This window comes from Drosophila ananassae, chromosome 3R, assembly GCF_017639315.1.
Source record: "Drosophila ananassae strain 14024-0371.13 chromosome 3R, ASM1763931v2, whole genome shotgun sequence".
Taxonomy (NCBI): Eukaryota; Metazoa; Arthropoda; class Insecta; order Diptera; family Drosophilidae; genus Drosophila; species Drosophila ananassae.
In genome coordinates this window covers 26,822,812-26,849,838 of record NC_057930.1, presented here as the reverse complement: position 1 = coordinate 26,849,838, position 27,027 = coordinate 26,822,812, and the positions used below count along the sequence as shown (strand labels likewise).

General features: G+C 49.3%; 1 protein-coding gene across 1 annotated transcript; it reads right to left on the bottom strand.

Annotated features, from left to right (window-relative positions):
• Window positions 1-1,626: 1,626 nt before the first annotated feature.
• Window positions 1,627-26,984, bottom strand: LOC6497683 (S phase cyclin A-associated protein in the endoplasmic reticulum). Its single transcript, XM_001961541.4, has 11 exons — window positions 26,299-26,984; window positions 23,676-25,979; window positions 22,175-23,615; window positions 21,853-22,110; window positions 21,668-21,791; window positions 19,968-20,107; window positions 5,234-5,379; window positions 5,073-5,165; window positions 4,740-4,831; window positions 2,320-2,646; window positions 1,627-2,260 (listed from the first exon to the last, which is right to left on the bottom strand). Exons 1-11 carry the CDS (start codon window positions 26,474-26,476, stop codon window positions 2,168-2,170), a joined length of 5,196 nt encoding a protein of 1,731 aa, XP_001961577.2. The 5' UTR covers window positions 26,477-26,984; the 3' UTR covers window positions 1,627-2,167.
• Window positions 26,985-27,027: the final 43 nt, after the last annotated feature.

The window sequence follows — 27,027 nt, the reverse complement described above, 5'->3', positions numbered from 1 at the left end:
AAAAAGAACAGTCGGGAGAGGAAACTTTCCCCTTTTTTCGGTTTGTATTTATTTTTGTTATCCTTTTTTTGTTAATTGGGAACTGACTAGGATCATTTAGTTCCTTCCAAACCCCTTCATACTGCTCCCCATCATACCTATGTTTTGGAGGAGTCAGCACCTTGAAAGGAAGGTTGTTTAACATGTCCTTCCCTGCCGTCCGTCCAGTGCCTTCCTTGCTGTCCTCCTTCGGTCAACATTTTTTGTGTGGTGTGGTGGCCGGAAATTTGTTTGCCTCGGACGATGGCCACGCCTGGAAATCAGTTGGCCGGGCCGACCGGCCGGTCGGCTGCGCCTCTTTAAGTTGCAATTAACTTTTTGGCGGCTTAAAGCTGGCCCAGCAAGCCCAACCGCCGCTCCAGAGCAACCCCTGGGTTTGGGTTTCCCATCCCGAGCCTTACGACTCCACTGCACGCAACCTCCAGGACATTTTTCATTTTAATTGCCCCTGACTATGCTAAACTAATCTACACAAAACGCAGCTCCCTGGGGGGTGGCTTCGTAGCTCCGCTCGGTCATAATTTTGATTGAGAAGGTGAAATTGGTATTTGTGATATATTGACATTGCCGCTCAACGACGTCCTCTGCTTAGTCACTTGCGGCAATTAGTGGAGTGGACAGTGGACAGTGGATAGTCGGCATCTACATAGCAATTATGGCTTTTTATGGAGCGATGGAAGGGTTGATTGACGCACTTTCATTTGCGGCAGGCAGGTTGCCCCGCTACTGTTATGTTACAACTCCCTCCAATACACTCTCTGTTCTTTGTGCCCAAGCACTTGGCTTCTGCTAACACCAATTTGTTCATTGCTTTCGGGCTTCAAATTAAAAAAAAGGATGTTTGACAGGCAAAGGGGAGAAATAAAAAAGCAAAACAGGACATGGGACTACCCATATACCCTCTACTTTCATCCCAGAATAATATGATTTGTCCCGCAGAGCTCTGACGCTCAATGCATACAGTCTATCAGGCCTTAAAACCTTAAGGACACTACAGGATATTCCCGCATATTGTCCCCATTTGATTGTGCAACTGTTCGGGGCTGTCGCATTTTATTTCGAGTCGAGTGACTTCAATCTGTCGCCAGTGAGAAAGAGTCTTGAGGCCTTTTATTATTATTATCCTTGTTGTTGTTCGAGCTCTTTCAATTTGGCAAAATATAAAGTCGAGTCCTGGCGAGGTCCTGCCAGGGGGTTGTGCATATGGCAGCATTAAAAACCCGCACGTATAATGTCCAAAGAAATTAGATGTCGCAGTCTCCTGCCACTCTCACTCCCACTCCCACTTCCACTCCCGCTGTGTGACACACATAATTCCGGGCTAGGTGCAACAGCGAGGACAATCGAGACAATGGACAGCTCCGGCACGCCCCCGTGCTTTCGGCAGGACAAAGGACACTGCGCGGTGTCTCGGCGATGCCGACACTGATGAGTTTCGCCTTTGTTTCCCTGTTCCATTCAGTTTGTCAGCAATCTGCCGCCCACAAGACTGCCTCTGGTTTTTGTCGTTTTAATTCGTTCTTTTTTGAGGGTAGAACTGGCAGATCTTCCAGAGCAGTAGACTCCCAGTCCCTGAGAACTAAAATCTTGGCTTCACTTCTTTTATTAATTATTATTTTTAGCACAAAACTTTAATGTCTATAAAAATACATTGCGCAGCTGATTTATTTGCCTTTTCACTTCTAGTCTGGTTAATGGTGTGTGGTGTTTGGTGTGGGGTGTGTGGTGTCTGGGGAGGATGAGTGACATAACCGGGAATTTACTGAGAGCGTGAGTACGATTAGGCGCTTAAACTAACGTTAATACTTGCACTAAACATAAACTAGAACGATATAGGTAGTACTGGATGTAAATTCTATGCGAGTCTGACTTCGTGTGAGAATGTGTTTAGCGAATGTGTGAGTGCGAGCGATGAGGTGTTTAGTAAACTAGTTAAGTCATCGATTAAAGTTGCATAAATTAATATTAAAAGTATTCCTTCGTTGGAAGTCCTCCTTCTCCTGCTTGGCTTCTTCACTTTGAGAATGTTTCGAGTTCCGTTTTGATTCTTCCTTAATCATTTTTCATTTTCTTTGAAAATAATATCACTTTGGAGTTAGAGCTGCGCCTTGCCAGACCCAGGCTCCTCTTACTGGAGGACCTTGTCCTTGTGACGAGTGTGCATCAGCTTGATGACGTGGTTCTTCTGGGCCACCTCCGACTTGCTGTACTCGTCCACGAACTAAGGAAATAGGATCCATATAGTTGTAGGTTAAACTGTAGAGGTGGCTATGTTCTTACCGACAAATCAAAGTCCTTGGAAACCAGCTCCCTGACCGGGGCGTTGTTGAAACAAACCGTAACCAAGAACGGGTAGATCACAGGGTTGAACTGTGCCGACAGCTTGGCCAGGCTCTTGAAGATCACCACGAACTGGTCCGATATGAGGAGGTCCTGGTGCCGCCGGTTGTTCACGCAGAAGAAGGCCAGCGTGGCGATCAGGTCGATCAGCATGGTGGTGCTCTCGTGGTTCTTCACCCACTGGGCGTTCGCGACGCTGTAGTTCAGGATGACGCTCATCACGTCCAGCAGCCGCAGCGAGAGCGGCCCCTCCACCGACAGAGTATCCTGCAAAGGACACATTTAATTGGCAAAGCACAACAATTGGAAATTGGAAAAATAACAGAGTAGAAGTAACCGAAACAGAAACCAAAACCAAAATCACTGAGCAAATGTTTTAATTAAGTCAATACAAATAGCAACGAGTGGCACTTGTTTAGGGCAGGATTGTTTATATATTCCTGCACATATATTCGAGTTCTATTTGCATATGGGATCGACGGGGACGGCGCTTCTAATTTGTTTGCCCTGGCAGGCCGAAACTGCCGACTCGGTTCACCAACTGCTGGAACTGGTGGCTACTTGTTCGAGTTCGAGTTCGAGTACGAGCAGTGAGCAAATATTTGGCCAAACAATTGACATGCCTGGCTGGCTAGAACAACGGCCCCTCGTCGCATTTCCGCTCTCGGCAGGATATGAGCGGCAAGGATTGTCAACGGACGGGTGGACGGGCGGACGGCCAAAAAAAAACAGGAACCGTGGAGAGCTGGAAACTTTCGGAATTGCGTGGGCCGAAGCCTCGTCCTCGGCCTGACTTGGGTTAAACTTGAAAATTTCATTTCACAAAGTCAATATTTGCGTAAAAACAAGCCCGGCGCAGAGCGCTTCTTCAAAATTGAGTTTGCTGATTAAAACCGAATCAAATTATTTGCCAAAAGCGAGTGAGCGAGCGAGCGAGCGAGGCTGCCCGCCATCCCCCTGTGATGAGCAGCCGAAACCCTTATCTATTTTTGTGGTAATTTAAAACAAATAGCTCTAATCCCAGTGCGATCCGGATCTGGAGCCAGCAAAGGCAATAGCAACGGCAAAGTTTGTGCAGCAAATTAGTTTGTCAAGTGCGTAGACTCTCCTGCCAGGAGCCAGGAGGCAGGAGCCAGGACAGCAGGCTGGTTATCCAGCATCGGCTAAATATTGACACGTGCAACAGACGCACACTCGGCTGCCGACTGCTACACAGGAAATTAAGCCGCCAACTTTGCCAAAAAACGCTTCAATTGACTCTTTCTGGCAAACAAGAGAGCGATCTAAATGGAAATATATTTCAGGCTTTAAGCAGGCTGCTGAAGGACCTTTGGAAAGGAATCTTTTTCGAGTGTTCCGTCCTAGGGAGTGGAGGGGGAGAATTTGTAATCTAGAGTCTCAGTTAGATTCTCGATGGCTCCACTCCGATATTCCGTTTCATTTGCGCGGTTTTCGGTTTTCGGCTGCCAACCCGCTCCACCGCAGAGGAGGATTCTGGGTTCTGGTGCGTCTCGTTACGGTCGCCATAAATATTTCAGGCCACACCAAGAACCAAGACGACTGCTGACATTTGGCCCAAGTAAAGTGTCAAAATATTTGCGTACGCCACCCATCTTCCATTTCGTCCTGTGTATCCTGCTCCTCCTTGGTCCTCCGCACCGAACTCGCAGGTATGTATATGGCATGTATAGAGCGAAATGTCATCGCGGTTCAATGGCGTTTGCCTCATGTTGTGTTTGTCATTTGGCGCTGCGTTGTCTGTTAAGCAAATGTCACTCCGCTCTATTCATTTTCCCGGGAAGAGCCACTCCCCATCCCACCGACTGTCATGGCATTCGGCATTCGGCAATATATGCAAATCACTCTGGCGAATTCCTCTCGCTGGCGAATTGCAAGCCGCAGCAATTGCAAAGTTTTAAACGTCTGCACTAACTTTTGGTCGTGTTTTCTGGGCCCCGTCCTCCTGCCAACTGCCATCTCCCACTCCCCACTGTCGTTCCTGATTTTCTCAATTTTCGCCAGGCGATTTCACGTTCGACAGAGTTTACAAGAGCAGAGCAAAGAAAAGCCAAGCGCTCGCTCACACACCGCCAGCAAAAACAACAGGGAAAGCGCACAGTTTCTGGGAAATTCTAATGAAATTTTCCTTGCGCTTCACTGCCCCAGCAGAGAAGCCAAGACCCGGCGACAGTGGGTCGAAATTTTTGAAAAATCGAAGTAGTACAAGTCCAGTAGAACATTAATATTTTGGATTTACTTCTCACAACCCACTGTCCTCGGCTAAGGACTTGCCGACTTTTTGATTTGTTTAAACGAAGACGCAGACTCGAAGACTCCTCGGAGGCGGGCTCAGAACTCACCTGGAAAGTGTTCACATCCAGCGAGGCCAGGGACACGTAGAGATTAAAAGTGGATGCCGCCAAGGCGGTCGTGCGCGGAGGAATGCATTCACCTGCAAAAAGAGAGGAGAGTTGGGAAATCGTTAAACAAAAACTGTCCGGGAAGTGCTCCGACCGGAGGAGCGGATATTCAATCATAAAACATCAAAGGTCTTGAGGGTAAAAAATCAAAACTAATTTCCCCCGCAGCCAGGAGATCACGTTGCGCGGGTTAGCCGGAAAAGTGCATTGGAATCCAATTAGCACCTCGCCCCGCACTGCTACTGTTGGGTCAGAGACGTGGCCGCAACTCACCTATGGGCACCACGCTGCCGTTCAGCATGGCCACTGTGCCGAAGAGCTCGCTGGACTTGGCGGCGGCCAGCAGCCGTGTTGGGTCGGCAGGACCTGTCGAACAAAAGGATCAGGAAACGGATAAGCAAACAAGCCAGGTGCGACTTCTTCTCGTGACTCACCTGGCTGGCAGACATCGAGGAAGCGCGACAGGAAGCCCAACGTGGTCAGCAGGCTCAGCATCACACTCTGGTTGTTCTCGATGGACTCGCGCACCTTCTGGTTGCGGCGGGAAAGGATTTCGATGAGGCCCGTAACAACAGCGTAGCTGAAAGAGAAGAGGGGAAGGATACACAATTAAAACTATGTTATAAAGGACTAAATCACATTCTTTTTTGACAATCCTGAAAGGATAAACTATTAATCCCCTTCCGAACAATCTCTGCGAGTCACTCCACTAAACCTCAATCATCGATGCCTCCCTTAGCAGTTTGCATCGTGGTTTCCCGATAGCCCTTTCGTCCTTTTGTCCTCCGCCAATCCTGCCAACTAGCTGCCAGTCTTCCTGTTCCGGGGACAGTCCGCACTTGCTAATCACCAGGAGCGGTCAAAGGCCACCCGAATTCATCACGGTGGCCAGACAAAGCACCCGGACGTATGTCAGCCACTCGAAAACGATTTAAATTCATTTGCCCTGCACCCCCCACACTCCATCCATTCCCCACTGCCTGCCGCATCCTTACGATGTCCTCTCCCTCCCGGGGTAATCAGCCTCCGAGTGACATTTCATTTGCTCCTGTTGCAAGGTGTTTCATTTCACATATCAACGACGAGGAAGAACAAGGGACATGGGACCAGGGACCAGGGGCAGCCCCGACTAGTGTCCTGTTTAACCTCGGAGTGAACATTAACGTGTCCTGGTGCCGTGTCGTGTCCTTGCCGGAGCTGTTGCCTGTTGTCATTGTCGGCGCAAATCTGTTTTGATTTTAATCCAGCTTAAGCGAGCCCAAAATGCTGAAATGCATGCAATCGGAGCTCTGAATCGGTCCTCTCCCTCCTGCTCCTGCCTTCCACTCTCTACACTGGGGAAAATTATTCCCGAAGATCCTTGAACATTTTCCCAGCAATGGTAAACTATTCAGAGGAGTATGAACCATTTCTGGGCAGTGTAGAGGACTTTGGTACAGCGGATTATGCGTCTTAAGCGCCGAAATCGATGCACACAAATGCCCAAGTTACAAGCGCCCGGGAAAAGGACTCTCTTAACCGCCAAACCGGGCGCAAGGACTTTTTAGTCGCCAAAGCGTCCAAGGGTTGCGACTCTTTCCTGACAATTGCAACTATTTTGTTTATTAAACAGGAGCGGCAGAGCCGGAGAGGCTTGAGTTAAGTAGCGTGTGCATTTGACACTTGTTAAAATATTTGCGCCTGTCCCACACACACTCTCACTCACACACGTCCTCGCAAGGACCTTCCCTGGTGATTACGGGGAGCGCAGAGGACGAGGCAGTCGCGAGTATTTAGCGAACGTGTTTTCACAACTAACAAGGATGTTAATTTTTTTCTGCCGCAGCTCTGGCTCGTATTTTTATTTCGAGCTTTGCACCAAATGCCTTTTCACACCCGAAAAGTCCTGTCTGGGTCTGGGTCTGGGTATGGGTCTGGGTCCTGCCCGCCCCCTCGTCGAGCACACATCTCTGGCCCGGGTTGTCGCATTTTATTTTTATTTTGTCGCCATCGCCGGCTGCTGTTTATTTTACGGCACTGACGATTACGTCCTGCCCGGGATCTGTGGTCCGTTGTGCTTGGTGCCTTGTCCTTGTGCTGGCTCCTGGGTCCACAGTCCTGGGAAAGGAAACCTCAGCCGCATCCGATACGTCCCGTTCTGTTCCGTCCATCCCGTCCCGTCCCGTCCCTTGAGTGTTGGCCATTTTGTGTTTGGATTGATGCGACCAACCAACGAACTAAATACTTCTCACAAGCGCAACCCCGGCCAGGACCAGGACCCGAGCCAGGACACATGACAAACGATGACAGTTGTCCGGACGGCGGGAGTTGGGCGTAAAAGCATCCTTCATGCTCCGTGCTAGCTTTATGCTTGTTGGTTTAAGAAAATTATTAAGGATATTTTTGTGGTGCTGATGAGTTTGCCGAGTACTTTTTGTCCGCCAGTTCGATAGTAGTAGAGTGGGTCGGGGGCGGTGGCGGTGGCGGAGGCGGAGGCGGATTGACCAACCAGGAGAGCAAACATTATATGGGTTGTCCCTGCGTCTGCGGCCAGTGTCCTTGTGTCCGCCTGTCTGCGCTAAGTGTCCTGTGTGCGATGCGAGGCACAAATAGCAAAACAGGAAGCTCAAGTATGTTTACAGTTGACAACGCCAGAACGCAGTGCGGATATCAGCATGGGATCAGGAGTGCCGAGTTGGCTGTTTCTGAGGGCATCTGGAGGGATACTATATCCTGTTGCCATACTAAATCCTGGCCATGAAATTGTGGAGTTAACTTGGCTCGCTGAAACCCTGGACTTAATAGATCTACCCTTTATAGACTTGTTTTTGGCTATTTTTCGGCGAAATCCCGGCATCACAGCACTGGTCCGAGGACACATCCTGGCAATGGCACGTAGTCATTGCTTTGTTTGTCTCCCTCTTGGGCGTGTGTGCGGCTTCGTGTTTGTGTTTGGGAGCGTTTGAGTAATGGACGCTTTTATTTACGAACAGGACTTCTGGCTGTGTCAAAAGGGGTCAGAATGGATTTTTCGGCCCTATAAGAACTGCTGCTCCTGCTCCTGGTCAGTGCTATGAGTCCTGCTGCAGTTGACTGTCCTGGCATATCAATCACCCGGCCCTAGATCGGTGTATGTTTATGGCTCGCCACTTAAATAGCTGAAATCTGTATGCCATTCATTTATATTGTAAACATCGAACGATGAATGCCAAAACTCCTTTTGTTGGCGATTCGCTTGCGTTTCGTTTCGTATCGCATCGTATCGTTTATTATGATAAATCACACAGAAAATAATGGACAGGCGGACGTGGGACGTGGGAGAGCCAGTCTGTTTGATATTTTTAGTGTTTGTAATCAGCAGTCGCCTAATTGAAATCAAAACATCAGGAAAATAACTTTTATTTGCACAACAATTTTCCGCACTCGCTCCCTGCTCCATGCTGATTTTTCTTCCGACAAAGTCTTCTGACAATAACGTGGCCAGGACTGGAAAAAAGGACTTGTACTTGCTACTTTCGGGAAAGACGGGAAAGCCGCTCAATGCATGCAATGTCACAACTCAGCTCTGCGAAATTCCACTCCTATTTGCTTACAAACATTTAGCATCATTTTATGAGCGACGTATCCGAATCGTTTGCTAATCGGTTTTTGCATTCTGAGCACATTTAATGCCGGACGCGTGCGCCTCATTAGCATATGAAAGAAATGAGTGGCCGCTCGAAAACAGAATTTGCACTGCACGTGGCTTTAGAAAAGAGCAAAGTGGAATTATGCTGCTCCAAGTGATTGGGAGATTGGTGACGAAAATTCCGGCATCGATTAGGATAGGACACAAGTCCTAAGAGATGTATTATTCTTTGAACCTTAAGATTGGGACTAGTTCGAAATTACACCTTGTCCGAGGCATTAAAACCATGCTTTGAGGCCATCGGTGTTTAAGAGGTTGGTGACGAAAGTTCAACCATCGATTGAGGACGAAAGTTCTACCAAGACACGTACTTTTCATTGAATCAATTGAATCCTCGCTTGTGTTTTGACAAAATTATCTGCTTAGAGCCCCTAGATGTTCAAGGGTTTGATGACGAAAATCCAGCAACTATTGATGCCGAAACTCCTGCGGGAAAGTGCATGGTTCTTTGAAACTTATTCTTAAAAATAGTTTGGAATCACACCTTGTCTTAGGTTGTTATTTAACAATTTGTGCCGCAATTATGTTTCAAGTATTTCAAAGATTGATGACGAAAGTCATAAGAAGATATGCTGATACCTTCAATTTTAAGCTTGTCCAATAGATTAAAAGTTCTCATACTCCTTTTTCTAATTTTCACAACCTCTCCCGTGTTTTTACAAGAAAATCTGCTTAGAGGCCGTAATTCAATTTCCACACGATTCATTCAGATGCAGCCGATCGGAACTCATTCAATCAGGCAAAGTCAACAACGGAGGCTGGAAAAGTGCCAGCTGGCTTTCGTTCTGCGCTTCCGAGCGATTCAGGTCGGAATCAGCTTCAGCATCAGAATCGGAATCGAAAGCATGTGCATAAAACTCAACGCCTTGCGGTGGCCCTAAAACAACATTCGGATTCGGATTCGGAATTCAAAACAGGGACCAGGGAAAGGTGTTAAATGAAAATAAAATAAACTAAATGAAAATAAAAAGAAAGCGAGGCAGCAAGGGGACTAGGGAACTCCGTGCCACCCCGCACGAGCCGGAGTTTATTAAAATGCAATTTCAAATTGTTTTCTCTGCCGGTTGTCAGCACTTGATTAAGAGCAACTGTGTCCTTCCGAAGGGTGAAATCGGAGCGGTCGCGCCTGCGCCTGGCTGTCCTCCAGCCCCCGAACATCATCCCTATTTGGATGGTGTCATGTCAAAACAATGAGACTCGAGTCAGGGCCCAGGTCTAAGTCCAGGGGTGGCAGCCGGCGGAGTCGAGGGCTCTGATTGCCCACAAGTAGCCGGAGCAACCCTTGCTGGGAATGCGATTTGAATAGCCCCGAGATAGGAGCAGGGTTGAGCTCTACAAAAGGCACTCGCCGAAACAAGCGGATAACTCAGGGCTTTGGGTTTGCGACAAAATTGAAACTAAAAATGTTACACAGTTACATCAGGGGGTGCTGGAATTACCAGGCACCTGGTGCTCAGTGCTCGGTGGCTGATACCTCGGCTTTGCCAACTTTGTTGGCCATGTTTATGCATTAGAGCGCGTGTAAAATAATTTCATGCAGCAAGTTGTTCGTCTCGTCTCCTTTACGGCCATAAAGGGAGGTAGCACCAGGCCGGGGCGCAGATCCCTTTCGCGCCCGGAGGGTGGACTTTTAATGGCGAGTCGGAAAATGTGGGCATGTGGAGCTAAGTAGCATTATCAGTGGGCCAGAGCGAGGGCATCGCTGCAATTAAGAGACACCGACACTGTGACATCATCATCATCATTTTATCATCATAATTATCGGCTTTATTAGGGCAGCACGTAGCAGCAGCTGTCACCCCGAGTGGCAGGGGCATGAGGTGGTGATATACTTTTGATATAAATCTGCGGCGGAACTAAGACAATTCGTCATGTCACTGGGATTTGCGCAGGACACTTTCAATTGCGGCTAATGGAGCTAGGACTCGGACTCGGATCCGGGGTTATGAGCCTCTTATGAATTTCAATTGCCGGCATCTCGTGGCCTTCATCAACCGTTGTCCCTTTACGGAGACGCAGAGAGAGCTATCCCTTATAGCCCTTCAAGGATATAATAATGACTCTCAGTGCATGTTTACATTACTAATATGGAAGAACGCCCCCAACAACAATAATCACATCAACAGGAGTCGGAACGTGACTCTCTAATGCCCAGCAAGGGTTCCCCTCCGGCCGCCTGCTGTCCTTTTGCCACTCTGGACGTCCTGCGGCGCTAATAACCCACTTACTCATGCTTATCCCATTGTTGTTGTTTGGAAGGAAGCTGCTCGCTGCGCGGCCATCAATTACGGCCCGGCGAATGCAATTCGGAACTGGGAATCTGGAAACTGGGATCTGGATCGACCGCATTCGGGTGCAGACCTTTCATCAATTTTTCGTTGGATTTTTGCGGGCTTGGTCGGTCAGCCGATTTATGATTTATCGTCGGGGGGAGTGAGGCCGCAATGCCTTAATTGCATTTATAAATGTTTTGGTTGAGGTTACGGCTGTGTGCTGCGGTCCTGCAGGACCAATGTTTTAAACTATTTGTGTATAGTCCCCCGCCCGCTTCTGAATATTTTTCGATGAATGGAACGCAATTCGAGGCAATTGGTCGCGCTCAAGGACTCGCTAGGAGGACATCAGTCACGGTCTCGCCCTGCCAGGGAAAAGCCTATGTTTGGCTCGTCACAGCCTGTCATCGGGCCGCCGGAAACCTTGTCCGAATCTCAACTAATTTTGGTTTTTTCGTAATTAAGCGTTAAACCCGGGACTGCCGCCCAAAAAAAAAGTTTAAAGCGCAAACAAAGCAGCAACAGAAACAGAAACAGAAACTCAATTTAAGCGACAGGAGGAGGCCCGGGAAAGGGGCAGATGTTTTTGTTCCAGGGCCGCACCTTCGACTGATAAGAGTTCCAGTTGAGATCGTAATTAATTTCTGGGCTCTCCCTCCGTCCAGCCGTGCCCCGCGTATGTGTTTTTACTTTCTTGTCCGATTGCTCGGTGAATGCAAATGAATTTTTACGGCGGAGCAGAGCGGCCGGAGAGGTCGCCGCCACAACGACAACACTTTTAATTCATTTAGCCCGCGACTGCCGGTGACGATGATGGTGATGGGCGATGATGATTCAGGCGGAGAACGAGGATGCCCACCATCAGGGCCCAGACATTGACGCAAATTGATTTTCTGGCGAGAGAGACGGCAGCAGAGGCGCCACAAACCGCAGGCAGCAGGCAGCAAGTCAGCCCAGGTAGGAAACCGCGGCGAAAGGATGGCTCTCGCTGGTGGCACCCAAGACGTGTTCCCATATTCATATACCAGTTTTCGGAGCAGATCATAAATAATGCAGCAAGTGGCGCAGAAAGCGCAGCCCGTCCTGGCTTATCAGGCGAAGCTTCGCGGACTCGAGCAGAAATAAAGCTCTTAATGAATGGCCCAAGAGCCGAGAAAGCAAAGGATTAATCCTCTAGGAGTAGCTGACCCTTCCACCACCTCAAATAACCATATTAGTCGTTGACTTATGACCTTAAAGCCACGCCCATCTTCAAATAATTACCCTTTTTCGCGACAGTTGCGGCGGCTAGGCACATTTTTCAAAACTGCAGAATCTATTAAACTTTTATAGGGCTGCGCCTCATTAAACCGGCCAGAACGAGGCGGCCCATTACCACGCCCATTAATGCAAATTAAGCGCAATGCCGACATATGCCAAAATCGAGTCCCCGCCTCTCCGGCTCCTGGCTCAGTTCGCTTCGGTTGGGCTCGGATGTGTCACAGCGCATTATCATTCATAAATCAAAACAAGAAAATTGTTTAGCCGAGAGGTAGTCCTGGGAGGGAGAGAGGGTAGGTAGCTGCAGTGCGCCCAAAGGACAACAATAACAGCCATTCAAGGATCGGAGCAATACACAGTCTAATAAACATGTACAAAAATGTATGAATAAATTAAGACATTTGGTTGTCAGTTCGGTTGAAGGGGGATGTACTGCTACAGCCCAGGGGTTGCTGCTGCTCACTTTTTATTATGCATCAGTGATTAAACTCGCATTAAGGGAAGCCAAATTTAAAGAGTGCCGTGCCTGCTGGGCCCGGCAAGTGCCGAGATTGAGCTGTCAAGTGAGCCCTCAAGACTTGGCCCGGAAAATTGTGCAAAAAAGTACAAGATCCGAGAACTCGAAAGGGGAGACTACCTCGGATGAGTTTCGGATGAAATTCAAGCTAAGACGAGTTAAGGATACATGGGAGGGATATCGGATCTGCAGGCTGCGGTAGACCAAGACAAACACGGAAGTGGCAATCACCCGGTGGGACATATAATCCCGATCCTGTCTGGCAAAGTTTTTAAAATGAAAATTCATCAACACGTCACCCGTCCATCCATCTACTCATCTATAGAGCAATGCCATACCGAGTCACCATTCCATCTCCTCCTAGTCTTAGTCGTCGTTGTGTCTTCTGTGTTTTCTTAGTAACGAACGCCACCCAAAGCGTTTTCCATTTACCCCAAAAACAGAAATACAGAAGCGCATGGGGAGCGACAGTCGACAGCCGACAACCGACAGCCGAGAGACAACGGGGTAAACGTTTTTGTCTTTTATTAAATATATATTTTGACAGACTGTGCACGGAGGGGGGACTGTGGAAAGAGTTCGGTGCGTCTTCAATTACGACACGCGCGTTGAAAATAAAATTTCAGCAGTTTCCTCGCAGCAGTGACGGTTCTGTTCCTCTTAACAGCCACATGGTTGGGCCTCTTGGCAGGAGTTTCTCTCAGTGCAGGCCCGATTTCCATATGGGGCTTGTCACCCATCCGATGGCCGCGAGTTTTGGTAATTCTCTGCCTACCGCAGCTGCCCGGCCAGGCGGGAGGAGGAGGAGGCTTCACACGTGGGGCAGCAGTGGGGGCCTGGGACTTCCGTCCGAACTACAGAACCCACTGGCACCACCTCCCCTGGCAACCTTTCGGAGGCTGTTAAAAAGCCAAAGTCGAAATAGCTGCGAGAAAGTAAAGCCGCTCGTAAAACTCAAACGATGCGCGAAGAAGGAGCTGCGAGCGGAGGCCCCAGGAGCGGTGGCGGTGGCACAAAAACATGGCGCCAAATAACCGCAACCATAACGATGTCCTCCGCACTCAGTCCCCCTGCCACGATGGGGCTATAGAAGGACCCTGGAGCTGGAGCAGGACCGTGCGGCGACGTTTGCCGCCATTTTGTAGAAGAAAAGTGCATATAATAAAATAAAATAGCAACAAGGAAGCCAGTCGACCACACACGCCGAGGAGGTGGCTCGCAAAAAATGCCACAAACATTAAAATGGGGGAAGCTCAGGCTCCTTGCCGACATTCCAACACTCTACCTTTTGGAATTTCAAATGGCAGTTTTCATTTTTAACGACCATCCCCAGAAAGTGGATGTACCCTGCGCCAGGACTCGAGTCTAAAGCCACAATGCCAGTGGAAATGGGAGCCTGTGATTTGGCTCTTCCAGGACGAGCTTCGAAGTGTGTGTGTGTGTGTGTGTGTTTGGGAAAATGTGAAAAAGGAATGGCGGCGGCGAGCATCGTAAAAAATTATGCCCAACGTAAGGATCCCCGTGCTCGTGTTGTTCGCATGAGGAGTGGAACCAAATGCGTTCTTATGGCACTTTAGTGGCGAAATCAAATTAGAATTTATGGAAAGTCGCCGCCCAATCATAAATGGGACGCCCCTGTCCACCCATCCACCTATCCACCTCCCACATTGAATAGCCATCATAACCGTAGCAGCGACTAAATGACCTTTACTGCCGGGCCATTTCAAAGAATACTTTGGCGAAGATTTTTAGTTTGGATCGTAAATTTGAACATTCGAATGTCCTGCCCGGGGGGGATTAGTAGTGGCTTGTAATGTGCGCCATCTGTTGGGCACTTGAGGGCATTACTCATGCCACATTTGGCAGGATTCAAGTGCTTAGCGTGTTAATTTGCACCAGTTCCTGCCGCAGCTCCTGAGCCCTTTTCGAGCAGATCTTTCGAGCTATCTGCCGAGCTCTATCAAAAAGCAACTATTTAGGGCGAGGGTTGTTGGCATTCCGACTGTGTTCCGGCCCGAGGCCTCGTGTTAAGCCTTCACAATTGCCATTTGATTGAGTGATGCGTCAGTTGGTCGTCCCTTGTCCTTGCTCCTGTTTGGGTTTGGGCGGACGCCCACCCCGCCGCCTCATAATCACCATCCCTGACTCCCTTTTTGTTGTTAGCTACCGATGCGCATTAAATGCACTCGCAGAAAACACAATCAGATCAGATTGTCAATCTGCGAGGGTATCCTTGCGAACTATCCTGTTTTTTCTGCGAGTGCTTCGAGGGAAAACAAAAGCCGAAAGCAATGGATGAGCGGAGGGTGGGAGATATATAGTACTTCACATCTGACGAGCATTAAATTAACTGTAACCGGCACTGCACTTTACACATTTTACATATGTCGCCTACCAGGGCGACTTCTTCTAGGTGGGTGGTGGGTTGTGGGTGGAAGCTGCGGCCCATCTCCCCTCAAGTTTTCCCTCAATTTTCCCCAGAGAGGCTGAAGGAAAAAACGGGAACAAAATCAAAGCGAATGCACTCAAACGATGAGGTCGGTCGGTCGGTCTCCGGCTCGGACTGGGCCTGCAGGTAATTCAATAGCCGAAAGCCGAAAGCCGTACGCCCGTTTCATCCTTTGACATCGGATGGTGCCCTGGACAGGCACTCATCAAACTTTTGACATGCAGCTCAGCCAGGGAGGGAGGGCTGCTGCGCCTTTTTGCATGCAAAATGTCAGCGCATATGTCAGACTTTTGCATATGACCTCTTGGAGTTATGTGGCTCGAGGGCTGCTAGTGAAGTTGCTGGAGTTACTCGCTACTCAGTACTCTCTACTTGGAACTAGAACTCCTCAACCCACTCTCCCTCATCTCGTTTTTTGCTCAGGCCTCTCTGGTCAAATGCATTTTGATGCAAATCCATTGCGAACTTTTGGCTACACTTCCTTTGAGCTGCTCCTCGCTCCTCGCACTCCGCACTCCGCAAACCACCAACCTTCAACCCCCGCTCTGTGATGATGATGTCTTTGTAAGTGTAATTGATTCTGACTTTCTGACAGTTTGAATGCCGAAACGAGCAGATGAGCAGCTCTAGCCAGCCAGGACTGAAGGCAGAACTGAAAACGAAAACTGAAACTGAAACCGAGAGCTACAGTTACTGTTAAATAGAAGAAGGAGGTCCTGGAAAGGGGGCCACTGACAACTCTGATTAGTTTTGTGACAGCTTTGTGATTTGAATTCAATTATGACATGCAAAAAGGTGCCAGGTGGCCCGCTCTTTGGAACTCGAATGCCTTTTTAGAACTGCAGTTTCAAGGACAGCCCCCGAGTCCTCATCGCCCTCACAGTTGCCAGAAGGATCAATAAACACACCGTTAAGAGTCAATATTTTGATTTCGAGGCCGGGGCGGGAAAGGTGGCAAACAAAAGGAGCGCCGCACTAGGCAAATAGGAAACTCCGCCAGAGCCAAACAAAGCGAAAGGACAGCGCCAGGACCGACTTTCCCTCAGCCTTATGTCACAGAGAGCCAACAGAGCGGAGCCGGGGAGAAGAACTGAAATCGGATATTAAACGCCGTGCAAAAAAACTGGCAAACAATGAGGCTGGGAGGGGGAGAGAACGGCAAAGGACCAAGGACTAAGCAGTGAGGACAAAGGACCCAGAATGAAATTAATACATCTGACCAGATAGTTGCAGCGAGTCAAAGGAAATCGGAGAACCAACAGATCGATGTAGGGCCGGGGAGGGTGTGTCTATCCTAAACAGAAGCTCTAAATCAGGGATGCCCAGTCCCATTGCTCTCGTTCCTCCTTTGTTGTTGGATTGCTCTGTCATATGGGTAGAGCAAAATCATATACGTGTGCTGCTCCCAGTATAGGCAAGGCAAATTACAATAACAATTTTTCGTAGTTTAATAACACTTAAACAGTTTCAACACTTTTCTGGCATTTTGTTGTTGGATTGCCGAAAACTTTTCACTGCAAGAAATCACTTCTTGTTGAGGTTTTGGACAGAATGGTTGACTTTGGAACGATGAATTTTTTCTTTGCCGAAAATTTTCTTTGCGAGCAGCAATGTATTATATGTAAATTATTAATTTTTTAATTTTTATAATTTTTATTTTTTTTCTGTTGAAAATGTTACAAAAATTTTTTTCAGTGATACGATAGAAAAAAAAAAAAAAAAACTATCGCTCATATGTATTTGTGCTTTTGTGCATAGGTATTGGAATTTGCTCTGTCATAAGCAGTGCTTGGGCACCCCTGCTCTAAATAGTTTCTATAGCAGGAGCCGTGTATGAAATGGAAGATAGAAGCCACAGGCACGTGTGTGCGGGTGCGAGGGCAAGGGTTTTCCGATGTCAGATACTTTTCCTGTAATTGAACCGAATGTTTTCAATTTCACTGAGAAAAAGGATAGGGTTCAGGATAGTAAAGGATATAAACAATAAAATGTGTGGTTTATAAAGAGTTTTTATCTCAAAAGTGAAGATTAGGAGATCTAGTTATGAAATATATTTCTAAAAGAGTATGGTTTTTGGAGCAGTGCATAAGATAGACCTCCGATCACAACGGGCAAAGTGCAGGCCACAAAAACACAGCCACGTCTTGGTCCTGCAGCTCCCAAGTATGTCGGCCATAACTCCAAATTGGCCATTCGATCTGGTTACTTAAAGGGTAATTAAATTAAATGTCGCACAGCAGCTCCCAGGAGCAGTGGCGCTCAGCCACGTCCTTGTTGACATCTTGCCTGGATGGTGGGCTTCCAGCAGCCACAGGAGCAGCGGCAGGCAAACAAAAGGACGAACATGCCGCCCGGCTAGCATTTTTTCGATAGACCGAGAGATATATAATATATGTATACAATATATGCATATTCCATTATGACGCTTTTTAGGGGTGGCGGCGCAAAGGGGTTCCGCCGGCTAAAGTTTCCGGTTTGCGACTGGGACTAGGACTGGGAGTGGGACTGGGACCAGAGAACCAGGCCCTGAGGGGTGTCTGCCTTATCGCGTGCCAAATCATCGTTATGATTGCGAGATGCCTCCTTTCAGCCGCCGGGATTGATGATCAAATCGTGATTACAATGTATCTGCGGACCATTTTTTACGAGGACGCCGGCTAATGACTGCGCTGATTAATTATGAATCAATTACATTGTAAAAGATAGCTCGTCCTTTTCGGGCCAAGGTGCCAGAGCGAATCAAATTTGTCATGTTCGCAGGAGGGGGTCAAGGATACAAATTATGGTTAGTCAGAGAAGAGCAAGAGTGTTGGAAGCCCTTTCTTCAGAAAAACTTTAAACCTTCATAGTTTCTCTTCTAACTTTGCCTTCGAAGGAACAACAAAAGGATTCCCTTGTCAACTTTAATTCAATTGATAGAGTCTCTTGGAAAGTTTTTTAAATTAAAAACAAAATATTTAAGAACCTGCCCGCGCAACCTGAGCAATTAAAAGTGTACAAAAATTTAATTATGCAGGAGAGGAAGGAGGAGAGAAGCCGGAAAGAAAGCTCCAATTGAATTAGAAAGTGAAGAGCCTGAGCTATGTGCATTTCGCAAATGTTTCGTGGCCAGACTGGCGATGATGGCGATGGAAAAAAAGGAACTCGGAGGCAGAAACAGGAACAGGAACAGGACCAACACCAAGACCAGCTGAAAATGGCGGCCCATTCAAGTGCGGCGAATTGAATTTCTTATTCAAGGAAAGTTTTTATTTTTCCAGCAAAATGGCGCAAGGTGCAGCCGGAGTAGGAAATTCGGGGGTTGTTTCCCCAAAATTATAGTCAAAAGAAAATTTGATTTTGCAAACTCGCAGACACTGGGCCACCCACACACACACACACACACAGACAGACAGAGCTCTGTTATGGTGCTGTAATTGAATTGAGCGCCGAAAAGCGCGCCACGAAAAATGGCCGAAGGAATAAATGCGGCTAAGCAGGAGGACTCACTCAGAAGCGTCAGAGGCAGCAACCACAAAAGGCTGCAAAGGACTTGCACCCACACACACACACACACACAACACAGAAAACACAAAACACAATGGCTGGCTAATAAAATAAACGAAAAGCTTTTGTAAGCAAATTGAAAATATAAACAAACGAAAATTGATAAAGAACATAAAAAGGGGAGGCCAGCAAAAAATGTATCAACAGAGCGGAGTAAAAAATGAAAATAAAAACGAAACAAAACGCCAGGACACAGCTAGGAGGAGGCAGAAAAAAGTGGTCAGAGCCAGAGCCCCCCGAGCACACAGAAAAGGATAAACAAAGGCACATCACACAAGGAGAGCCAGCAAAAAAATGACTCGTAAAAAACCTAAAAAAAAATGAGAGAAAAAACAAAAAACAAACAATAAAAAAAAACATCATCGGACAAAAGCCAATTCACAATTGGAAAATGCATAACAACAAAGTTTTCCTATGAGGCGATGGAGGGGGGAGCTGAGCACACAAAGTATTATATGGGAAAGCCTTTTCCACTCACTATAAAAAATAAAAACAAATACCAGAGTGGGAAGTCCATTAAAAACTAATGTTAGTGGAAAAAAAAAAAATCTATCTGAATAATACAATTGATATTTTTATCAACTCCCACTCCCATTTAATTCCTGGAATTAGTTTTCAAAGAAAATTTCTCTCTGTGCATCGAACAAACAATATGGCGTCTGTATTTCGGGCCCTAGGAGCAACAATAATAATTCGATTAAAACTTTTACACCCAAAAATGAGCTCAAATTAAAGAAAAACAATCGACCCAACAGGAGGTTATAGGAGGGAGGAAAGCTCTGATCAGGATGTTACATTAAAGTTTTCTATTTTCAAAATTAAATCGAAAAAAAGGATAACTGAAGGGATAGGGGAAAGACTATTATTATGAAAATAACTCATGAACTATAACTTAATTTAAGAGTAGGGTTCTATTTGAATTATATTACAATTTCTATAAAGTTCTTAGTCTCTAAAAAGGATAAATTCTTATAAAGAGTCCATCTCTAAGATCCTGTTTCGAACTCTTCACCATAACGGTAATAACTTGCAAATAGTGTGGCTTTGCGATGACCGAGCCAACCGGCTGTTGCATAGCATCAGTGTGACCAACTAAGCACAGTTTTAAAAATTAAAACAATATTCAAATTTTAAATTTTTGACGTCAGGCGGGCAGCTCAGCCACGTCGCCGTCGACGCCGGCATAGGCAGCGCAGTTCCTGCACTGTCTCGCTCGCACAAAACACGCCCCTTGCGCCGAAAGGGATAGCACTATCACTGCACCAGATAGCTATCCCGCTCACGTGCATTGGCTCGAACAGGTTTTTCGAAATCGGGGAATTTCCCCTGATTCGGATTCGACGCTTTGGACAGTAACTTGAAATAGGACGTGGTTGCACTTGTTGTTGTTGTCACTGTTTGTTGTTATTGTTGTTGTTGTTGGTGTACTTTCACGTACTCGTAGTTTCGTACTCACTTTATCATGTCCGGCAGGCGTTCCGGCACTTTGGGGTGGGTGTTCTTCTTCACGTAACTGGAGGACAGCGCCTCCGTGCAGGCCAGCATTAGCTCCGTGGACAACTCGACCGGATGTTGTGGCGATTTTTCTTCGGGTAACTGCGAAACACAAATCGGGAAATACAAAATAAAGCAGTTTGTTAAGAAAAAAAGGAATAGGGAGTTGAGAATTAAGGATTTTCTTAACTTTCAAAGGAAATTATTGGAATAATTTTAAGAATAAAATATAATTGAAATAAATTGTATCTTCATCAAAATCCTTCAAAGTAACCAACAAAAATAGCTTAATATACAGGATCTAATCAGAGTCCTTGCCGATAGTGCCGTTAGAAGTGATGTGCTGCGATTGTTGCATACTTTTTGGGGCAATCGGCAGTGAGAGTGAGTATTTTACTCGCTTCGTGTTTAAATTAATTATCAATTTAAACAGCAACAACACTCATTCGGAGAGACATCCACATCAATCAAAATGTTAATTGATGTCTCTCCCCGCCCCTACCCATTACTCCTTGCCCCTCGGAGTTGCGCCTTCTTCACTGTCTTCTCCTTCATTACATGACACGCGGCGCGCGCGCTGATCCATCAACAAAAAAACAAAAAGGTCGGGGATGGGGCAAGGGCTTGGGCTGGGGGCTGGGAAGACCACAATAAACACGGGCCAAGTTAACAATGCCACCAACTCCAAAGTGCGATTCGCAGTAAAAATATTTTTATAGATTTAAATATAAAGAGGTGGCCGGAGACCCCACCGACTGGGAGATACCTCTTCTTCAGGGGGGTACTTGTACTAAAAATGTATTGTTTTTCAAAAAAGGTATAGAATATTATCAATAGGTATATAGAAGGCCTATGACCTCCAGAAGAGTTGGGAAAGTAAAGGGTACTCCTCAGTTTAAACAAGATTCGGTTCAAGGAAGCTGCCTTTATTGGGTGGGTGAGTGGCTTTTTATGCGATTTAACGATTGATTTAACGGCAGCCACAGAATATACAAACATATAAGTATTTTACTGACAAATTGCCCAGGAAAGGGCAGAGAGTCAGGCAGTCAGGGAGTCAGGGAACCGACCTAGTGCTTAAAAATTGATAGGCCAGCGAGCGCGAGCCCACGAGGGCAGTAAATAAAATTCAAATAAAAACGCCAAGCCAACAAAGGGAAGGGCCGAATAAAAGCGTCAAAGAAATGGCAAATAAACAACGCCAGCCAATCGAGCAAAAACAAAGGCCCCCCATAATATAAACTTTAAAGCGAGCCAAAAAAGGGGAGAATGTTAAGTCGACTAAGAGACACTCTTTCCAGCGGTCTTGAGTTCCAAAACAGACTATCTTTTAGTTAGAAAGTCAAATATTAAAAGAGGACTCGTTAAGATTTGTTCTCTAAAACAGATACTTCCGAACTCTTAAGGACTCTTGCCAAATGGGCATATCCTCTTCCCTGTTTGAGACAGACATAAACGTGGTCAAGTGTTAAGTGGCTGCTGGAAGAGAGACTCCAGCTCGAGCCAAGTACGTCTACGTGGCCTGGGGAGCTGCCGGCTGCCAACTTTGGCGAAAGCGACTGTTTCCCCGAGGGCTGGGCGCCTGTTTGGCGACACTTTTATGGCGCAGCCTCTCCGGGCGGCCCAAACTTCTTAAAAAGTTTGCTATTGGGTGAGGATTACCTGGAAGCTCTTGTTGATGGCGTCGAACAGGGCGGTGATGGAGTTGCCCAGCAGAGCGTGGCGGGCAATCTGGGGGCACACCGAGCAGGCGTTCCTGTACAGCTGCACGGCCAGGTGGACAGATCTAGAGGTGGAATAGCACTTGCGGTTAACATATAAGGATGCAGTGCTTCAGGGCAACTCACTTCCTCGAGATCTCCGAGTTCTCCTCCAGGCCCTTGCTGATCACGTGACTGGCCAGGATCCCCAGGCCGTCCATGCAGAGGAAGGCCTGAAAGTCGAAGGTCTGCGCCTTGGGAATCACCCTCAAGAGGTTTCCCAGAGTCCTGTCCAGTCCCTGAGCACCGCCACCCTTCACCACCAGGTTCAGCAGCTTGGGCACTGTGCTGTCCCGTTTCACGTAGGCGGGTAGGGGTTCCATGCCGTCCAAGTACTCGGATGCGCTGAAACGATGGAGAAGATATCAAGAGAGGTGTCTTGGCAAGATTACAAGAAAAGCCAACCCACCACTGGCTCATCCTTTGCTTGAGCTTCTTCATCTTCTTCTTGTAGCTCCTCGAGTGTCCGGATATGCCCCCCACATCCGAAATGGTTGAGGACACGTCGCCATCCTCGTTCGTGGTGCTAGTGGTGTTCCCATTCATGGCATCCTCGTCCTCCTGGTCGCCCCGGCCACCCTCCTCCGCCAGCCGAGTGGGCATGGTCAGCTCGAGGGCCCGTTGGCGGATGTGCTCGATGTTCTCCTCGTGCCGGCGGGCGGACTCCATCTGCTTCTGGAGGATCTTGCGCTGCAGCTCCTCGGTGGTCTGCTTGTGCTGGACCTGCAGGGCGAGGAGTCGCTCCTCGCGATCCCTGGCCTTCTCCCGAGCCAGCGCCTGGCGCTCCCGCTCCTTCTGCTCCTGCCTCTTCCCGATCCTCTGCTCCTTCTCCAGCCGCGTCTCGTTCATCTTCTCCAGCTTGAGCAAGCGCTCCTTTTCGAGGGCCTGACGCCGTCTCTCCACGGCCGCCTCCTTGGCCAGCTTCTCCTCCACTTTCTTCTGCCTCTCTTGCTCTAGGTCCAGGAGTCTTCCCTCGGTCTCCTTCGAGGACTCCAGCAGGTCCAGGCGCTTGTTCTGGGCCTCGATGTTCTTGATGAAGTTGATCTCCTTGAGCTTCTTCTCCTCGTCGTGCGCCTTCTCGATGATCTGCCTGAGGTACTGGACGCGGTTCTCGGCCGCCCTCTGGTGCCTGCCCTCCATCTTCTGGCGCTTGTCCTCGATGAGCTGCTTCTGGGCGGCCTTTACGTCCTCCACCCTGGCGAACAGCTGCTGCAGCTTGGCCGCCTTCTCCTGCTGCAGCAGGTTCCTCTTCTGCTGGGCCCTCGCCTGCTTGGCCTGGTACTTCTTCAGGGTCTCCTGCAGGGAGCGACGCCGGGAGGGCGACGATAGCTTCTGGTGCAGCTCCTGGGCCCTTCCCGGGTGCCGCGCCACATAGGCTTGCAGCGTGGCCAGCGCCTCGGCCCTCTCGTTCCAGGACATGTCGGATAGCAGGGCCTGGTAGCGCAGCTCCAAACTGGCGTTCTCATCGTCGCTCATGGTCACAAACACGGCCGCATCGTCCACACTTCCTATGTCCCCCACCTCGTCCTGCTCCTCCAGCTGAACCTCGCAGTCGGTCTCATCTGTCTCGGTGTCCACGTCGATCTCCGTCTGCTCCAGCTCCCGGATTTGGCGCTCCAGGGACTCCTGCACCTCCACCAGCATCCTCTCGTTGCGCTCCTCCTCGTTGTCCTCCGCGTTCTGCTCGTCGTTCTCGTCGCAGGCGCTCAAGGTGGACTCGTTCGGGGGCTTGAGATTCCCATTCGGCAGCTTGTTGCGGGCGATGCTCTCGTACAGCTCCCCGATGGTCTTCGAGAACTCGCGGTTGGTCTGGATCTTGATGTCGATCTTGCTGTGGTCATCGTTGCTGGCTGCAAAGTAAAAAGGACACAGTTAGAAAAGGATCTTTCCGGCTAGGATCTAGAACTCACACTCCACCACGGTCTCCGCGGACGAGGAGCTGCTGTTGCTCTGGCTGGGCTTGTTGCCCTGCTCCTTCTGCTGGAGCTTCCGCAGGGCGTTCTTCTCGCTCCGCATGTACTCCTTGTGCAGGGACGTCATCTTCAGGCCGGTCAGATCCGACTTCTGCCGCTTGATGATGGAGGTGCGCAGGCTGGAGCCGATGGAACTGTTGCTGCTGCTACTGCGGGTGCCACCCGGAGGCATCGCAGGTGTGGCCTTTTCGGGCTTCTCTGGCTTCTTCAGCTGGCCGACCGTGCTCCTTTGGGCGGGGAATGAGTTCACCTTGGCCTTGGCGTTCTTGATTTCCGGACGAGAGGCGGCCAGAGGCGCCTTTGGCTTGGTTGCCTTCGCCTCCCCAGAGACCACTCCGGACTTGCTGGGAATGCTTTTTCCGGCGATTTTACTGTCTCCCGCCTTCTGCTTGTCCTTGATTTCCTGCTCCTTCTGCTGCTCGTTGAGCAGGGCCAGGGTGGGCAGGCTGGCGTAGCCCGTGGGCTGGTGGAATCTGTTGGCCCAGTGCATGCTGCTTCTCCGGCGGTTCTTCACGGTCAGCCAGCCGTCGTTGGCGTCCGTTGGCAGTTGGAGCTGCTTGGGCTCGGAATGTCGGTCTTCCTGCTTGAGGGTGCTCCGGGAGTTGGACAGTTGCTCGTTGCTGGCCTTCAGCGTCGAGGTGGAGCTGGCAATGTCCTCCCGGGAACTGAGCCTGGAGCTCATCGTGGCTTTTCTGGCAGTGTTTAGAACGGAACTGGAGCCGATTCTCTTGGGCAGTGTTCGGGCTCCGGCTGCAGGGTTGGCAGTTGTGTTGCCGTTGATCTCCAGCATGGTTCTGGACCGCGCCGACAGTCTGGAGGCCACATTGTTGGGCGGCCCGTAGCACTCCGTCTTGCTGGAAGGCCTCGGCGGCGGCTGCACGGTAGTTCGCGCCGGCTTCGGTTGTCCGGTTGCCACTTTGGGGCGGCGCAGCCCGTTCACTGGAGGTGGCATGGTGTTTGCCTTTATCGGGGCTGGTTTGGCGGCCACTGACTTGACAGCTCCTGCTCCTAGCACCGTTCCACTGGGCTGCGAGACCTTCTTCACTGGCCTGTTCAGAACACTGGAGTACTTCAGCGGGCTATTCTGGGTCACGTTTCCCGCCGGGAGATTCGGGGGCTGCGGTTTCTTAAACACCTCCGCCACAGGCTTTAGAAGGGTGGTCGGAGGTGTGGGCTCTTTGTTGGCCTGCTGCGCAAGGAGAGCGTTCTCCATGGTGTCCAGAGAGGCCACCGTCATTTCCAGAGCAGTGGGCTCAGCGGGCTTCTCTGGGGCGGGAAGTTCGGTCTCCACCTCTAAGGCATTCACGGAATCCGTCTCGGCTAGGCAGTCCTCTGGCTTGTCTTGAACTTCTGGAGCTTCCTCGACTGGCTCCTCAGCTGCTGATTGTATAGCCTGTTCCAGAGCAGCCTTCTCCAGCTTCTCCTGAGCCTCTCTCTCCTCCGCCTCCCGGCGCATCTTCTCCCGCACGTCGGCGAGCGTCAAGTGGGGATCGTCCAGATCGGTCTGCGAGTACTGGGTGTTCAGCTGAAGGTAAGAGGACTTATCCCCGCTGAGGTCCAGAGGGCCCTCGATGGTGTCCGACTGGGCCGAGCCCTGGGTGGCTCGCTTGCTGGCAGCGGCGAACAGCTCCCGGACATTCAGGCGCATGGCTCCCTTTGGCACTTGGTCGTAGGCTCGCAGGAGCTTCTTGGGCGAGATTTGTCCCGGATCGCAGCAGGGCGAGGTCTTGCCCGACTGAGAGCCGGGGAAGAGGGCTGGGCTAGACTTGCCAGAGGTGTTGGGACTGCAGAGGCTCTTGGTCCGAACTCGGGGTGTGGGATTGCTCTTGCGCACCTCCCAGGCCAGGCTCTGGGGGCGCTGCTGCAGCGGTCGGGACTCGTAGTCCCACGAAACCTTGAACCACTCGCTGAGGGCCTTGAAGTCCCGCACATAGTTCTCCAGGACGAGTATCGCCTCCTGGCAACTGGAAATGTTCTCGTAGCACTCCACGGTCTGATAGATCTCGTTCACTGCCCTCTGGAGGTTGCCGAAGAGGAGTGCCCAGTACCTGGCCTGCAGCTCCGACTTCTTGTCCCGCCCAGTGGAAGCGCTGCGAACACGCGGGGCACTGTTTCCTCCGCTTCCGCCGCCACCACATCCTCCGTTGCCAGAGGATTTCAGCCTGGGCGACGTTGGGGATTGGTAGCTCTTGAGCGTGCCTCCGTTGGGGGACTTGGGCGGCATTGGGGGTTTGCGGTAATCTGCAAAAATTATGTATTAATATTGAAAACTAGATCTTTTTAGAAACCCAGTACGGGGTTAGGATATGAGTCGTGAAGTTATAAGTGGCATTATGGCTTAAATATATTGATATACTTGTATTTCCTTTATCTTTTGGTTACACCACTTGACAGTAGAAAGAACATAAGAAGAAAATAACGACAAATTTCTAAAACAATGCCCACAAAATCACTTGAAAGACAAAGGAACTATCCAAGCTATCCTCCCTAGCCTCCCAAAGACTAGTTCTGAAGCCCCACTGCCGGTACTGGGTATCAAAAATCAACAGTTTGTGCTTACAGTCACCATTCATGAGTACGCCTCCACTTCCAGCTCCGTCGCCTCCTCCTGCCCCGTCCACACCCGCTCCAACTCCTCCACCAACAGTGGCATGCGTTGTTGTCTCATCGCAGAACTGGTAGACGAGCAGATTCTTCGCCTCTCGCCCTTCTCGACTCAAGACCTCCCGCATTTCCATAGCAACTTGCTTTTTTGTCTAGTGACGACTTGGTCGCTGTCGGTTTCGTCAACTGCCGCCCACGCAACCTTGCAGCTGTTCGGGCAGCTTTGGCTTTCGTCCTCTCTGGCCCTCCGAATCCTGTCCAATGCCCGACTCCTCCAGTCCCTCCTGGAAAACTGGCTCCGGCGAACCGATTTTAATTGATTATTCCTTGATTCTGTAGACTCCCTTGTCTGAAAGCGATGCCTCTTGGTTGTTTTTGTTGTCCGCTCGTCTGCTGCAAAGTTTCGCAATGGCAGCGGGGCAGCAGCATTTTAGCACAACGGCGATTCGTGAGCAAATTGCTTTCGACAAGGCACTGTCCGGAACCCACTGTCCGCTGTCCGGTGTCCTGTGGCCTGACCAATAACAAATTCCTCCTCAATTCCTCACAACAGGCGTCTGAAACTTCGTTCTAAAATTGCAGGGGCAGAGCCAGCTGATCCAGACGCGTAGAGATGAAACTTTTTGAATCTATCGATTTATCGGAAAGGGGGTTAACGTCCAACAGTGTTGGACAGTGGTGAATG